The sequence below is a fragment of the Solea senegalensis genome, linkage group LG1 (genome assembly GCF_019176455.1).
Source record: "Solea senegalensis isolate Sse05_10M linkage group LG1, IFAPA_SoseM_1, whole genome shotgun sequence".
Lineage (NCBI taxonomy): Eukaryota > Metazoa > Chordata > Actinopteri > Pleuronectiformes > Soleidae > Solea > Solea senegalensis.
In genome coordinates this window covers 21,229,460-21,245,377 of record NC_058021.1, presented here as the reverse complement: position 1 = coordinate 21,245,377, position 15,918 = coordinate 21,229,460, and the positions used below count along the sequence as shown (strand labels likewise).

The following is a 15,918-nucleotide window of genomic DNA, read 5'->3' as shown; positions in this document are numbered from 1 at the left end:
GGGGGTGCTGTGCCAATCTCAGCTACATCGGGCGATAGGCGGGGTACACCCTGGACAGTTCGCCAGTCCATCGCAGGGTAGAGACAAACAACCATTCACTCTCACACTCACTCCTATGGTCAATTTAGAGTGTCCAATTTACCTAATCCCCACATTGCATGTTTTTTGTACGGGGAGAACATGCAAACTTTGCAGAAAGGCCCTTGTTCCAACCGGGGCTCGAACCCGGGTCTTCTCGCTGCAAAGCGAAAGTGCTAACCACTACACTGCCGTGTGGCCCAGTTTTAAAAGTTAGTAAAAATTATTTTAAAATCAATATGGAGCCAGTGAAGCAAGGAGTGATGTTCAGGCAAATGACTGCTGGAACGTTGCAGATAGTATTAAGACTTCAACTAGGGAACTTGAATCATCTTTATCATTCATTTTTATTTGAGGCTAGATTAAATTTTTATTCTCCTACAATGTAGAGGGATATAGAAAGGGGAAACTCATGATGGTGCTGCATACATCACAAACAGTAAATAAAAGCCACATATATTGCATTTAATAAATAAAAATAAACAGAATAATTAGAAGAGGGGTCTTCTCTAAATATGCTGGTTTAAATATGTATAATATACACAACAAACTGAAAAGGATCAGTCTGATTACACTACACTGTCAACTGTGTGAAATTTTAATTTATTTAATTGTTTACTACAACAACTTGCTATTAAATGTACTAACATTTTCAAAATTATGAATTCCTTGTGATATTAATTGTAATTTGATCAAGGAAACACAAAGTTCTTTCTAAATACATTGTTTCGGATAAGGAGTATGAACAGTATTAAAAACACATGCACAGGAATGCAGGCCGGTGGTCTTGATACTAAAAATGATTGAATTAACACGTCTGTGATTATGTAACTAAACCTGACCAGTTAGAGCATCAGAGGATTTGCATTAGATAGCACTAGATTGCATCAGATTATATACATTTATTCTGATAAAGTGGCCACAAAGGGGTGTTTAAAAGGGAAATGATTCATAACAAATAACTTTCATGCACAAGTTATTTTGACTTAAAAACGTTTCTATTTGTGTTTCTGAATGACTTGATTTGGATCAAAACACTGTGACCGTCACACAGTGAAGAGAAGGTGTTGTTGTTGTTGCAGGCCAAGGTCAGATGGACACGGGCGGGGACTGTGTGACCTGTATTGAGAAAGAAGCAACTTAAAGAGACCATTTGCAAAGAAATCAAGACAACAAAAGAGAGACTGATGACCTCACACTTCACAGAAAACACACACACACCCTACTAAATGAAAACACATCTCCACTGACTAATTTGCTCACACACTGTACAACAGAGTAAAACACAGCGGAAAATCTGCCATCTTAGAAATGCAAGCGGTCCAAATTATACATATTCTGCATGAATATTGAAATTACGCAACCTTAAACTAAGACCTTAAACTAAAATGACAAATGACTTTGGAATCTCTTTTATGTGATGTTCATTCACCCTTTTAATATTGCGTTTAATTGCTATTCTTGCTTGAGTTTTTCATCAATATTCTTTTACTCCCTCTTATTTACTTTTGTGTGATCTTCTTGTTTTTATTTCTCTGTTGCTTTGACATTTGGCTAATTTTTCTCCCCCAAAATATCTACTTTGTTTGCCTCGTCTGTCAAAGCACATTGTAAACATATAAAAAAAAAGTGCGATATAAATGAGATTATAATGATTTTAAGTGACAAATCTCTGATGCAAATGCACCAACAGAAAGAGTCAAATCTGAAGTCTTCTCAGCACATACGGATCTCGAGCAACTTTACCCATTGTCCATCCATACTCACCACCCTCCAACCCCCACCTGTATGTCCATGCTCACGCAGGATCACACACAAACACGCCCTGTCCAGCCAGAGATGAGAAGAAATGTTAATGAGCCCATTAGACTCACTGTTCTCACATAATTCTCTCTCTAACTGAATCATTACCATATCAATTCAGCCGAGAATGAACACTCAAACAGTCAAGTGGATGCAGGATAATCTAATTCATCTTCGTGAAAGGGACTGCAAATGTGGGGGTGATGAAGCACTCTGCGTCAACATGTTCCACCCACTGCATCCAACGCAGGGCTGTTTAGAGTTGAGGCTACATTTTTGTGCACACCTTTGTGACATGAAATCACATCCGAGGCTGAACGTGTTTTTTCTCGGGCATTTAGAAGCAAAATTATCCGCCAAACAAACATAATTGGACAGAATAAAATAGCATTACAAATAACACCATGCCCTCTATCTGCCTTGTATCATCTGAACATAAGTAATCATGCAATTGGGGAAGCGCTTGTCGTGCTTAAACGTTAAAAAGACCTATAGAGCATGTGTTCCAACAACTTACAGTTTAGTAAGTTATATCCATATGTTGATTTACACAAACATTTCCGTGCTGAAGTGCATCTTGTTGCACACTTGTACTCATCCAAGCACGGCAGTTTGTTTTCCCATAAAATTTAATTTTACTGGATAATCAATGAACTTACTAATCATCTTCTTCTGATTGAGGGCACTCCTAAAATAAATGGACAACCAAACCACAGTTTGAGCCTAAATAAATTTGCAAAAAATCACAATCACAATAATTATTTTGCCAACTATTTTGATGATTACCTAATCTGAGTGTTTTCATTTAAAAAAAAATACTTGAAAATAATTGATTTCAGCTACGTAAATATATAATTTTTATTTGTTTCTGCGACCACAAAATATGCATAGACTGTTTCAAACTAGGTAAAATAGGTAAACAAGCCATTTTCAAAACATATACATTAAAAGAATGAATCAGAACTTAATTTTATGCCTGTGTTGTTTAATAATTCTTAAGTATAAAGCTACCAAAACATTTATTCTAATTTATTTGGTCATTCCTGTGCCATAAGTCGAGTTTTCTGGGAATTGCTGCTGTGTTGGCAATAAACTGAACATATTTGGTTTGTGGACAAAATGAGACATTCAAGGACATGGTCATATTGTATTTTGATATTCATATTTTAGGCCTCAAACAATTAAACAGTTAAAACCAAATAATATAAACCATATTGAAAATTCAAGCAAAGGGAAATCATTTAAAAATTACATTGTGTACACTTCATTCTCAATTTTAAATATTTTTAAAATATGGGTTCACTTCAACAAGGACAGCTTTTACATTACCTCATATTTCCAAGCATGAAACATTTTAAAATCTAAGGTCACATTCAAGGTCAGTGATGCAGACTCATTTAAAAATAATATTTTGTTCATTAACGTTAGGTCACCAATCAAACGTTTTGAGTTTTTCGCTGATACATTTTAAAAGGCAGGTTCATTCAGTGACGCCGGGATCATTTAAAATGATACTTTATACATTTAAGTCTTTACGTTACTTGAAAGTTCTAATTTTGAAAACATTGGTGGCCAATAAAATGTTGCCTGCTGTGGAGATTGGTTCAAATCCAAACACCACCCACCTTTGTGCGCACACCCATGCGCCTCTCTATAAACAGGCCGGCGGAGAGCTCGCGCCAGTGTAAGGTTGATTGGCGTGCGTCCATCTGTTCACCAGGTCATGTGGTTTCGTCCCGTATTTTTTTTTTATACATATTAACAAAACTTGACCGTGTCTTTTGTTTTTTACCCATTTAATTGCGACACTGTAACCTTATTGACAAAATGACGGACTGGAAGACGCAGATAAGTTACAACTACAACCCTTCTTACCATGCGTATGCGTACGGCCTGGTGTACCAGCCCGGGTCCGAGCAGAACCACGGGAACCACCTGAGCTGCTGGAGCGAGGCCGGGGTCACGGACCTGAGCAACTACAACCCCGGGGTCACGCAGGCCTACTACGCCAATACCGCCAGAGCCCGGGAGGAGTCTCCACCCGGCAGCCCGGAGCAGCACGCCGTGAGCGGCCATCACCACCACCACCACTACCCGGGTTCAGGTGTCGTTTACCTGGGTGACACACAAACAGGTCGCCTGCTCCTGTCCAGACCTCACCGAGCTGCTGCCTACGACTCCCGGGACAATGAGGTCGAGAGAGTCCGCAGTGACTCACCCAGTGATTCTGAGGCGCACGCATCACCAGGTATGAAGCCCGGAGTATCTGTCCACTGCAGGGACGTTTTACCATGAAACAACTTATGTGTAACTATTTATTTTATTATTTCACTTCAGTAGAAGCACGTGACAGAAAGGGCATTGGAGGGGTATGGGTAAAAACCCACATGAGGCCTTACTCATGTTTTTACACGAAAATTATTCGTGTCCAGGCCAAATACATTTGCACAGCCTTTTCCTTTTTATTTAATTATTATTTTGGGTCACGGTAGTTGTTTTTTTTTTTCTTAGTGTTTGCCAAATGTTTAAAATTATTTTGTGTGACACTAGTTGTTTTTTTAAAAAAATTGCTAAGTCCCTGTCACTTCCACACACAGATTCATGGAGTTCCAGCAGTAGCAGCAGCAGAGAGGGAGGTCTGCCTCGGACAGATCCTGCTACCTGGGCAAAGAAAGAGCGGGACAGTGATGTGATCAACAGCCGGAGTCCCATAGCCACCAAGGACGCCTCCAGCCCTCTCCTAGAGGAGCCACAGAACTTTGCCATATTAGGCAGTCGGGTCGCAAACAATGTCACCTCTGTGCCGCAGTCACCTGTAACTGCCCCCAATAAGCCAAGCACTACTGCTGTGAGTAATCCTAAAATAAAGGTGCGTGCAGCCTTTTCCGAGAGTCAGATGAACACTCTCATCCAGCGCTTCAGTGTTCAAAGGTATCTCACCCCGGCTGAGATGAAGAACGTTGGGGAACTGACGGGACTGACCTACAAACAGGTGAGGGGGGGGGTTGTGTTCACTTCACCGTGTGTGTGAGTGTCACTAAACAAAAAGACGGTGTGCTGATCAGCTGGAACTTCATATTTTGTAGGTGAAGACATGGTTTCAAAACAGGAGGATGAAGCTGAGGAGGCACCAGAAAGACACCAGCTGGGTGTCTGAGCGCTACACCGTTAAAGACGGCTCCGCCCCTGGAGCTGTATACGCCAACCTCCCCCCACATATCCCACCTGTAAGTACATACAATTTGGTGTCTGTGCACATACAGTAAAGCCATTATTATGTATATTATTTTGCAACCCTTCCATAACTTAAATACTGGTCCAATTTTTTAAATCTTTTGCAGCCAAATATAATCTTTGATTTTTAAATTACTGTGTCAACTACATGACATCTGGCCACATTTTATACTCTGTCCACAACTTAATTGAGCATAAAAAGTAATTTAATGTTTGGCTTTGATTTAGCACAAGATTACCTAAAAATTACTTTACTTTACTTAAAAATTAAAATATAATTATTTCTTCTTTTTTTTTTTACATAAAGCCCAAAGGATCCAAAAACTGTCCTCAGCTACTGAGCTACACTTCTCATTTTGTCTTATTGAGTCTTGTTATGATCAGTTTTATCATTGCCATTAAAGAGAAATTAAGGCATGATTCTTTTTACAGCCCCATTTAATTCCAAAGAAACCCTTTTCATTCATTGAATTTTATGGCCTCTCATGACCCACTTGCAGTACCTGCATGGCCCACTGGGGAGCATAACTCACACTCACTTGGGAGTCATTGGTTGTGACTTGAATTGAACAAGAGCTGTGATTCACTGGATTGTGCAGAACATATTGTCCTGGATACTTGGATCAGACTCCTGTCCCACCAAAGTGTTTTTGTACCCAAGTAACATCACGTGACATCTGGATGAAGGTTCATGACTGAGATTCGTTCAAGTATACATGCTGATGGTTTTTTTTGTTTCTTTTAGTATCGAGGAGAGGCCCCGGCCCAGTTCAAGGAGCACTACAACCAGCACATGATGGAGGCGGCCTATAAGAAGACCGCCCCACAGAACCTGGCCTTCTATCTGGCCATGAACAACGCCGCCAGCTCTGCTGGCTACGCCTCCTGGCCCACCGCCTCATCCCAGACCGCAGTGCACGGCAGGCCGCAGGCAGCCGGCTGGCCCATGCCCCCGAGCACCAGCCATTACGAATACAACCCCAATGCATTCAACGCGTCCACTGTAAATAACAGCGGACTTGATACCAGCTTAACCAAAGAGGAGGAGCCTGTTAACAGTTGAACGCCGGCACAGCACACATCGCCTGCCTCTGACTCAATGTTTGAGTTGTGCACATGAGCTTTTCTCTACACGTTACCTGCCGAGTCCCGGTCCCCCTCTGAATTTCTTACCAGTATTTTATCAATTGACTGAGGTGGGTTTTAACCAGCTGTGTGTACATACACCCTGTTCATATTCCATTTCAAATGTATTTCACATTTTTATCTTGAAGTTCTATTTTTATATGCAACTATTTAATGTATGTTGGTGTATTCTGTGGACAAGGTGATCCAGACTTTGTATTATACTCCTTGTGTTTTTTGGAGCTGTTTTAGGGGAGAAGTCTTGACACATTAGATGTGCACACATTTTAAAATGTTTTTGGGTTTTTTTTCCTTGATAAATACAAGTTCAATTCAGCAATTTGACTCATTTCTCTGTTTCCTTGAGCATTGTTCCTTTGGCATATTGATATAATTATGCTAGTATTTATAGTATAATTGTGTTACGGTAAATGGTTGCTATTGGCAGCAGAACATCCTCTAAAATTGCTGAGCAAGACCAACAGGGACATCCAAAATAAAAGCAATAGCTTGTGTTTTCTGCCAATACAATTTAGGTGTCATCATGGATCAATAGACAAATGGGTAAAAGATCAGCCCAGGGATTTTTGCTGGTAATTTTGTATTAAAAAGCACTTTATTGAAAAGACATTATTTACAATAGAACCAAAACTCAGCCATTGGGGACCAAAACATACAGAAACTATATTGCTCCCACCACCAACACTTGCTCTACAAGGCATATAATGTCATCTTATCCACTGCTGGGCCACATCCAGCTTAACTGGGCAAGTGCAAATGTATTTATCAGCCTGACACATGTGAGTGTGTGTTTAAGTGCCAGTAATAGTTTTAATGCTACAGGATGAAATTGATATGTGTCCACTGTCTCCGGGGACAACCGGAATATTGGAGTGAATTAAGATCCTGCCAAAACCAGAGCTGCTGATGCCACAATGCATCATAATGATTATCAACTAAATCAATCATGATGGAAATATCCATCTCTACAATTTTCCCTTTATTTGTCCATCAAAATAAACAGTCTCATACAGTATTCCTGTAGTGAAATCATGTCAAATCAAAGTAAAGGCCCCGTTTTCTCCTCACATTGACCCCAAAACAGGCATAAGTGTTTGTAGGCCTGAAGGAACAGGAGAGGAGGGGGAAGATTGTCCACGTGTGTTAAGAGGAACTTCGCGTGTACAGTTGTGCGAGTATTTAACGTCTAGTCAGTCCATCTTGAGGCTATGGTATATGTATCGAATGAACGCCAGCGAGGCCCAGAAAGACACGCTGCCCAGCATGAGCGAGAAGACGAGCGCCGTGAGCAGAGAGTAGCCAAAGAACTCGGTGCTCTGAACCATGCCGCTCATCGACGACCGGTTCCGGTAGTAGAAGACGGAGTAGACAAAGATGAAGAGGCCAGTGGAGCCAGTGCTCAGCACACTCCTCCACCACCACCGGTAGTCTTCGCCTGACAGAAGGAAATAGGTGAGTGCCACTGAGATACAAGCGCCCACGGAGAGGAGGATGGCGAAGACACACAGCAGGATGCCATAAAGAGTGTAGTGCTCTCTGCCCCAAACGGTGGCAAAGATGTAGTACAGCTCCACTGAGATGGCACTGTGAGGAAAAACAGATGGAGAAGAGAAACAGTGTGATTATAATTATTAGAATTTTATCAATATAGCACTAGTACACAACGTGTACAAAAAAAACCAAAATAGCTCATTGATAAAAAATAAAGAAAATATAGTAGCTGCTTTAGTTCCTGTTTTTAAGTCTTGCTTAAAACTCATCTCTTCTCTTTGGCGTTCGACTCAGTGAATGGATTTGCGTATAATAACACACTACATATTTAACATTTTCATGATTTAAATCCATGACATTCTCCTTAAAAGCAGTTCTATATAAAACAGAATCTCCCTATCAACCGTTAGGAAACATTAGCAGAAGTCATAAGTTGAGCATTTCTACTAAAACAGCTTTGATACAAGTGCTGAAATGTGAGGCCTTATTGCCTCACATGCTAATTCTATCCTATCCCTTTTCACCTCTCTGCACTAAGACAACACATTATGAAGAGAAGAAGAATCAAAAGCAGTTCACCTGAACGGCAGGAAGCCACCGATGGCCATGTGTACGGCCGTGTGTTTGTACCAGGGCTGTGTGGGGATTTGTCGGGCAATGTTGCGAGTGCGGCACGGCGCCTGGAAGCTACCCGCCCGGTTCTTTCCCACGATTCCTCCGATGACCGTGAGTGGGAAGCCCACCATCACCCAGGCGCCCAGCAGCAGAAGCACTGTGGTGGCCGGGAGAGCCTGAGTGGAGCCACACCACCAGTGGACTGAGTTCACGATGCTCCACGTCAGGAAAAGAGGAGCTGCGGGATTGAAGGCATTCATTGTTTTGCTTTATTCATTCATTCGTCATCTACTGAGGGTCACGGGGCTGCTGGTGCTAATCCCAGCTGACATTGAGTCGAAAGGCGGGGTATATAATGGACAGGTTGCCAGTCCATCACAGGGCCACATAGAGACAAACAACCATTCACTCTTTGATTGAGCCAGGCCAGCTAAACTGTTACTTTTAATCCATCCCTATAAAATAATTTAAAACAAATGAACAATGTCATCAAAGCTTTCACAATGATACAATGGAATAAAGTTGACTTCTAAGTTATTAGATGTATTTTGAGCAATTTATTTCTTTCCCCCAACAACTTCCTGAACTCCTGCTCTTTCATGAAGGAGAATGAAAAAATAATAAGCAGCGCAATCTTGAGTGTTTCGCAGGAAACACTAATCGAGACTTTTCTTAATACACCAATGATGCTCTATTGTACCCATGCAGGCTAATTCTCTAGAAAAGCTGTAAGGCAATCAGATCTGGGAATCTTTTTGTTTTGTTTCTTTCTAAAAAATTAAAAATCAGTAAGAACAAAAACAGCGATGTAAAGAAACACTAACCAAGAGAGATGGCCAGCATCCTGACCTTGACAACAACATGTTGTCAACAAAACCTTTTGTGGTCAGACTCACCTGAGAAGAGACACGAGGTGAGGATGATGTTCCACACCCAGCGCTGGCCGCTCATCTGTGTGTAGAAGCTGCAAGAGACGTAGCCCGACACACAGCTGGTCAGAGCGTACAGGACGATGGCCGCCGAGTTGATGGCGCCGTGGCGGTGCACGTTGAACATTCCTAACAGGGCCATGAGGATGATCCCTGTGGCGCAGAAGAGACAGGAGGGTGAATCACGAGCGGATCGCTCCAAGTTCAGATCTTAAGGTGTCCTCTCATTCCATCAAAGGGTGGTTTCAGGACGCATGTGTCCACATTCCTGAGCTGCACGAATGCAGTCTTAGAGTCTCCTCAGCTGACGTCCCCTGACCGGAGGTAGTTTTACAGCATTATTACTTCAATCAAAGCTCATACATTCATTTATTTGTAGCCACTGCAACAATGTTAAGGAAATACTTCACAGATTTGCAGTTAGCTTTGTATTACGAGAATAGGGGTAGTATTGTTGTGCTTCCCAACCTCAGCTTCCCCTTAGGTTGAGAAATATCTTCTTTCTTTTCTTTGTTACGGGCCCACCAGTGACACTTGGTCCTGTTAGCGACACTGTTTACATTCTGGGAATGAGGTGCCGTCTAAAAAGTGCGGAATTAGCGTTGCAGTTTCAAGGCTTGGACCAAGTGTCACTGGTGAGCACATGACAAAAAAAAGGAAGACATTTCTCAACTCGGAGAAACTGAGGTTGGGAAGCACAATTTTTCAAAAATACTACCCCTATTCTAGTAATACAAAGCTAAAAGCAAATCAGGGAAGTATTCCTTTAACGCTGATCCCCAAATACTTTTCCTTTTCTGAGCTTTGATTCACTTGAGCTCATCTCAACTCATTACATTGACTTCAATTCATTTCCTGGAGACTTAGGATGCACCTTTATGCCTTTTAGGTGTAAACCGTCCTACTTAACGCAATCCACATGTGATTTTACAGACGCTGCTGTCTTCATGCGCTCACCCGTGGCAAGAGTCAGGAACTGAGCCCCCACTCCCAGCACAGCACACAGCAGGCTCTTGTAAGGGGGAAACCTGAAAACATCAGTGTGTATGATCTTCCAGCCGTTGTCTCCCTGGTCCAGGTCATCACAGCCGCCGTCCTCCTCCACATTGTATCTGCAGGTGAGATAAATGGAAGTTATAACCCAGGAAGTTATAATCCCCCACACGGGAAGACCACAGAAAACTCTCCTTTACATTTATTGTGAGTTTTTGTGAAATTAAGTAAAATCCTCTAAATGCAAGGCATTAAGGAAGATTGACCAACAGACTGGAAGATAACCAAAAGTCAACATCACTGACAGGAGCTTAAAATATCTGTTGTTTTAAGGATTGACTTTTAAACTGTATTACTCCATTTTAAAGCCCTGTCTCTGCTCCCTCAGAGCCTCATACACCTCTTTACTGGTTGTTCCTTGATCTATGCTGAAACACAAAAAGTTGCCTGACCTTTTTTTTTTTTTGGATAATCCCAGAGTGTAGAAAAATCTGCTTGGAGAAATCAGGGCTGCAAATTGTGTTGCCATTTTTGAATCATTACTGAAAACTAAGCAATTTGAATGACTTTACTTCTGTTATACATTACTTTTAACTTGATTATTCCTTCCATGCCATCTTTTTTTTATTGTCATTATTGCTCATTTACCTTTGCTTTGTATTTTTGACATTAATCATTGTACAGCATTTTAGAGCTGCATTTTAAATTATTATTATTATACATATTACCACATTTCTTGAGACTGTTTACCATCAACAGCTACTTTATTTACTGACCTGGCAAAGTCATTCTTGAGGACACGCATGAGGATGATGATGACGAAGCCCAGCAGCAGCACCACCAGCACCAGGGAGTTGATGATGGACAGCCAGTGAATCTCCAGTGTTTTGGGGAAGAACGAGTAATCTCTGAGGCGTTCGGCTCGCCGCTTGTAAGTCAGGGGGGACTCAAACCAGTGCACACTGTAGGTGTGAGTGACAGTCAGGCTTCCTCCACCCAAGCCCACTCCACCCACTGCTGCACCCGCCCCCTCTTCCAGGGGAACAGGTTTGACATCTTTTACTGAGACATTAGCAAAAATCACAGAGTCACCGTTGTACTCGATGTTGAAGTCAAGGTGTGTCCACAAACCGACCTGGTGGGAGAGATCGAGACAATAGCGAAAAAAAAAAGAAAGGGACATAAGACGGATGACAATGCACAACGTGGTTTAGCTTCTACATCTGGCGCACATATTTCAGTCCACTTCACATACAAGCACAACAGCTTTACCTTATGGCTGTGAGGCAGAAAGCCACTCTCTTCTATGTATCCTACAAACCCCCAGATGGGGATGTCATCCATGACAAATTCAAAGTAGTACAGCTCCTCAATGGCTTCTCGAAGCTGGTCCACCTAATGCACACATACACACAGGGCAGAGCATGAACCACATCCTGTGTACTGATAGTATTACAACAACAACCAGTATGTCTTTCTTTACATATCAGAGTAAAAGATTAGTTTGTTTGTGATGTCAATGATTTGTTTCTGAATCTCAAATTCAAATATGCAGATAATAACATAAGGTCCCTTATATGACATTTGTGAAGTAATTTTACATGAATGACATTAGAATAGGCAACACAATGTCATAAAAGAATAAGCCCCTTGAGAGGAACCATCTTGTTTTTAAAGGGTTCCTTACTGCAAAACACTACACACAACACTCTTACATGAGCCATTCCTCCCTCACCCATGAATTTCCCTTCTTAATGTTTTACAAAAACATATACATACATAGATGCAAATCCAGGCAGTTAAACCCATGTGTAAACATAAATAAAAGTATACGAACATGAGTGTGAACATGCATCGATGGATACTGTACACATACATGGCATTAGGAGGAGGTTAATGTGCCAAAAGAGATGCCTTAAAGACAATGAAAGGAAGTGAAAGAGCTGAAAGCACTGCTGCTGCTCCTATTTCCAGATTAAAGACACACTATACAAATAATAATACCTTGTTTCTGTCCACAAAGACCAGACAGAGGCAGAATATGCACACTGCAAGTTCAAACTTTTTCCCTACTCAGTTAAAAACAAATACCTGTTTCTCTGACAGTGTCAGTTGACAAAGAGGTTTTTTCTCCACATTCTCGCGGAAACGGATGTGATATAATGACTCGGCCATTCTGTCACCGTCCAACACTTCTCCAAGACTCAGTGACTTGTGGTTTACCTGAGGAAGAAGTGTGTAAAACAAAGGCAGCACAAAGCATTAACTGGTCATATATCTGCGAGGGAGTGATTTCAATACAGCATGTTATGCAATGAGGCTGTGAGAGCAGCGTGTACGTAAATAACTACAGTCACACATTGTCACTGCATGCTTCCTCTTAAAGAACCATATTGTTTAATGGTGGGTAATAACTTTTTATTGTTGTGACTGTGGGTGAAATCAACATCTGTAATTCCTCAAGACTACACAGGCAAGAAGAAAGATAACCACATTAATAAAAGAAATCCTTGCCATTACCTGGCAAGTACCTTATTAAGTTTAGTAGCATGACAAAAGTTATACATGAAAGTGTGTTCTGTGTGTTTGAACAACCCAAGAACACAGGATTTAGGACTGACCTTCTCTGGCCTGCACACAGGCAGGGTGTAGTAGTGATATGTCTCCTGGGGGTTATGATAAGGGCCCACTTTGTTCACATAGAGAGTCACGTTATCCCCCTGTTTGTAGCCCGCGAGGCAGCCTAAGACCATGCACAGGATCAAGATACAGCACGGGCCCACTGTCCTGTAGCAGCCGCCCAGCAGGTGTCTCCGTCTGCACTGCATGGCTTCAGCTGCTAAGACAGTTCAACAGAGTCATGTTAACGAAATTAATCTGGGCACATGCCAGCCCTTCCCCTTAGTTGGTAGAGATGGCCATTAATAGCATATCACAATATTATTTTATTCAAAGTAAACACAGCACTTTGAGACACAACATATAATGACAATTTAAGCTGTCCTTCCAGTTATTTTGTGAAGTTGTGACCAAAAATGCCTGATTTTGTGGCAGCTTTTTCAAAAAAAGCTGCAAAGGCAGCAAAAGCAGTGATTATTCATTTAATCGATTATGCATTGATTCTTAAATGAATCAACTATTTTGATAATTGATTTGTCGTTTGAATGTTTCTTCAATATTTAAAACAAGCTGCCAGCTTTTTTCAGCCTTTTAAATGTGAATATTTTCAGGTTTTTCTTTGCTTCAAATGACAGAGAAATCATGAAACTGAATCATTTTGGTTTGTGGATAAAACAAGACACTTGAGAACGTCATCATTTCCAGGTTTGGTAAACAGTGATCAATGTTTTTTCAACATAAACAGAGCTTCTGTGCTCTGTACGTAAAGAAATGTTCAGTGGCAGGTTTATTTATGCAGGATATTAAACAGTCAGCTCACTGACATAGAAACCTGCTGATCAGAGTAAACAGTGTTTGTAGAGTGTTTACAATCCAGTTGATTGTATTTGATATCCTGCATTGAGCATATTCATTTCCCACATACTGAGTACATTACAACCACTCTATAACAAAAGAACTTAGAATTATGTCATGCTGCCTCTGGCTGCACTGACTTACAGGGAAGAAAAGCTGATCACTTGTCATTTATCTCGTAACAAACCGTCTCCTGTTACTCTCTAGTGAAGCATTACAACTGGGCTTTCTGATTTCCCTTAGTGCCATGGCGACCACCTAAACCCTCACTTGATCTTCCAAAGACACTTGATAACTGTCAAGTGTAAGATGTTAAGATTCACCAGGACTCTTCTTAAAACAGCGTAGTAAGTGAGTAACCAACACAAGAAGGTTCTTGGTCTGGGACCAAGCCCTCACTTTTTAGTCTAAGAGTTGGAGAACCTGCTAGACAAATGACCTTACCATCAGCCGAGCTTCTATGGGTGAGTGACAAAAGCCATTTTTGAATGAAACATACGACAACCTGTCGGACAGAATTTAAAGAGTTCTGAGACGTTTAGCTGATATCTGAGCTCTTTGCAAACCTCATAGTAGTTGCATTATGCTAAGGGGGGGGGCTTTTTCATAACTGATGGAAAACTGAATGCAGCTGAATAAGGATTTCCTTGAGGAAAACTTGTCAAGCGTGAAAACAACCCGACACTGGGGCAGCGGTTCGACTTTCAGCACAATGACCTGCAGCATCACACAGCCGAGAAAAGAGACGCAGAGTGGCTTCACAACCGCACTGAAGTATTTAGGGGAAATATCTAATAGCAACATATCTTGCAAATATTAGGATTTGATTTGTGATATTTTTAGGTCAAGCTTAAGTTAAAAATTAATTGTGCTGCAGATTTAAAATGTGACTAAGAATTGCCACATATCTTATTCTTTATTCTAACGCAGGGAAGAGAACTTTAATATATATGAATCCTCCAATGTGTATGTACAGTATGTATAGAAAACAACTTATGTAAAAACCAAAGATGATGCTGAAGATAAATCTGATATGAAAGCAGAGATCCATCTTTGCTGTTTAGAAAACTATTAATTCAATAAATTGAATTTTAATTCAATTAATTAAATCACATTTCTGAGATGCTTTTGTGATGGTTGCCTGACAGGAAGAATGATTAAACTATGGTCCAGAGGACTGAACTCTTTTTACAATGTAATGAGTTATTGATTTAAAATAAATACTTTTATATATATATATATATATATAAATAATTGTTTTTCAAATTGATTAATATAAAAACAAAAAGCTGCTTACATAAATTGCCAAAACAATTTTATAGTCAATGAGGATAGATAGATCGGCGAAGAGCACAAACTGTCAACATTAAAAAGACACTTAAAGTTTCCTTTAACGTCTGGTCATACCTAACTGAAACAACTTCCTATTTTAGAAGATCAAGAATAGAGCAAAAGAGTTAAAAGTGACACATATTTGTTTATGTGGAGAGGAACTGGCCTGACTGATTCACCTAAAACAAATAGTTTTGAACCTTCAAATTGCTGCTTATTAGAGTTAGTATTGTGTCTTGTCTCTATCTTACTGTGATGGAAAGTCAATCCGGATGCCACAGATCCAACAAAACCTGTCTGTCCGGCGGATTCTAGGCCCCGACGATATTCCTCTTACTCCGGTGTGCGCGGATTCTGGAGCTCAGTGTTCCAATGTACGGCCAAACATGCTGGAAAGCCTCGGTATCCGCGTTATTATGCGCTCACTGTATCCATATACGCTGAGTACTTTCACGGACACTTGAGACAGTGAAGTGCAGCAGCAGAGCTACGACTCCACGTCACCTTAGAAAATAAAAAATAAGAAGTCTTCTTCCGGATTGGGCGGAGAAACAAACAAACAAACACACCGCGAACGTTAGCGGTTATTCACCGTCAGTAATGTTCGTCTCTCGATATGAAGCTAATATTGCTCGTGTTCGTGCTTTAACACCGACAATATGAGCATTTCATATGCAGGTATACAGTCTGCAGCAGCCGACGCGTAAGAGTAACCAAGTATATTTAGACCGGATATCCTTCATCTCTACGGAACCAATCAGTGCCTCTGCAGAACTTCCGCGTTCTCACTCAGACCAATGTAATCACAGCTGCATCACAGATT

The 15,918-nt window shown here is 41.0% G+C and overlaps 2 protein-coding genes across 3 annotated transcripts; one reads left to right on the top strand and one right to left on the bottom strand.

Moving 5' to 3' along the window:
- Positions 1-3,559: 3,559 nt before the first annotated feature.
- On the top strand, positions 3,560-6,585 carry nanog (nanog homeobox). Its single transcript, XM_044041237.1, has 4 exons — positions 3,560-4,129; positions 4,479-4,873; positions 4,968-5,108; positions 5,861-6,585. Exons 1-4 carry the CDS (start codon positions 3,709-3,711, stop codon positions 6,176-6,178), a joined length of 1,275 nt encoding a protein of 424 aa, XP_043897172.1. The 5' UTR covers positions 3,560-3,708; the 3' UTR covers positions 6,179-6,585.
- Positions 6,586-6,834: 249 nt separating this feature from the next.
- tm9sf1 (transmembrane 9 superfamily member 1) lies at positions 6,835-15,828 on the bottom strand. Of its 2 annotated transcripts, none has more exons than XM_044034229.1 (9): positions 15,347-15,828; positions 12,911-13,128; positions 12,381-12,512; positions 11,562-11,684; positions 11,066-11,424; positions 10,254-10,408; positions 9,264-9,449; positions 8,332-8,605; positions 6,835-7,845 (listed from the first exon to the last, which is right to left on the bottom strand). In XM_044034229.1, exons 2-9 carry the CDS (start codon positions 13,115-13,117, stop codon positions 7,452-7,454), a joined length of 1,830 nt encoding a protein of 609 aa, XP_043890164.1. In that variant the 5' UTR covers positions 13,118-13,128; positions 15,347-15,828; the 3' UTR covers positions 6,835-7,451. The 2 variants fall into 2 exon arrangements, with proteins under 2 accessions (XP_043890164.1, XP_043890172.1); XM_044034237.1 differs by having other exon boundaries at positions 12,911-13,125.
- Positions 15,829-15,918: the final 90 nt, after the last annotated feature.

Excerpts from the sequence above, each read along its gene's own strand:
- nanog (XM_044041237.1), top strand. The coding sequence starts at position 3,709 with ATGACGGACTGGAAGACGCAGATAAGTTACAACTACAACCCTTCTTAC. Across the intron at positions 4,130-4,478 it reads TGAGGCGCACGCATCACCAG|ATTCATGGAGTTCCAGCAGT; the intron begins GTATGAAGCCCG and ends TTCCACACACAG. Across the intron at positions 5,109-5,860 it reads TCCCCCCACATATCCCACCT|TATCGAGGAGAGGCCCCGGC; the intron begins GTAAGTACATAC and ends TGTTTCTTTTAG.
- tm9sf1 (XM_044034229.1), bottom strand. The coding sequence starts at position 13,117 with ATGCAGTGCAGACGGAGACACCTGCTGGGCGGCTGCTACAGGACAGTG. Across the intron at positions 10,409-11,065 it reads CTCAAGAATGACTTTGCCAG|ATACAATGTGGAGGAGGACG; the intron begins GTCAGTAAATAA and ends TCTCACCTGCAG. Across the intron at positions 9,450-10,253 it reads GTTCCTGACTCTTGCCACGG|GGATCATCCTCATGGCCCTG; the intron begins GTGAGCGCATGA and ends TCTGCGCCACAG.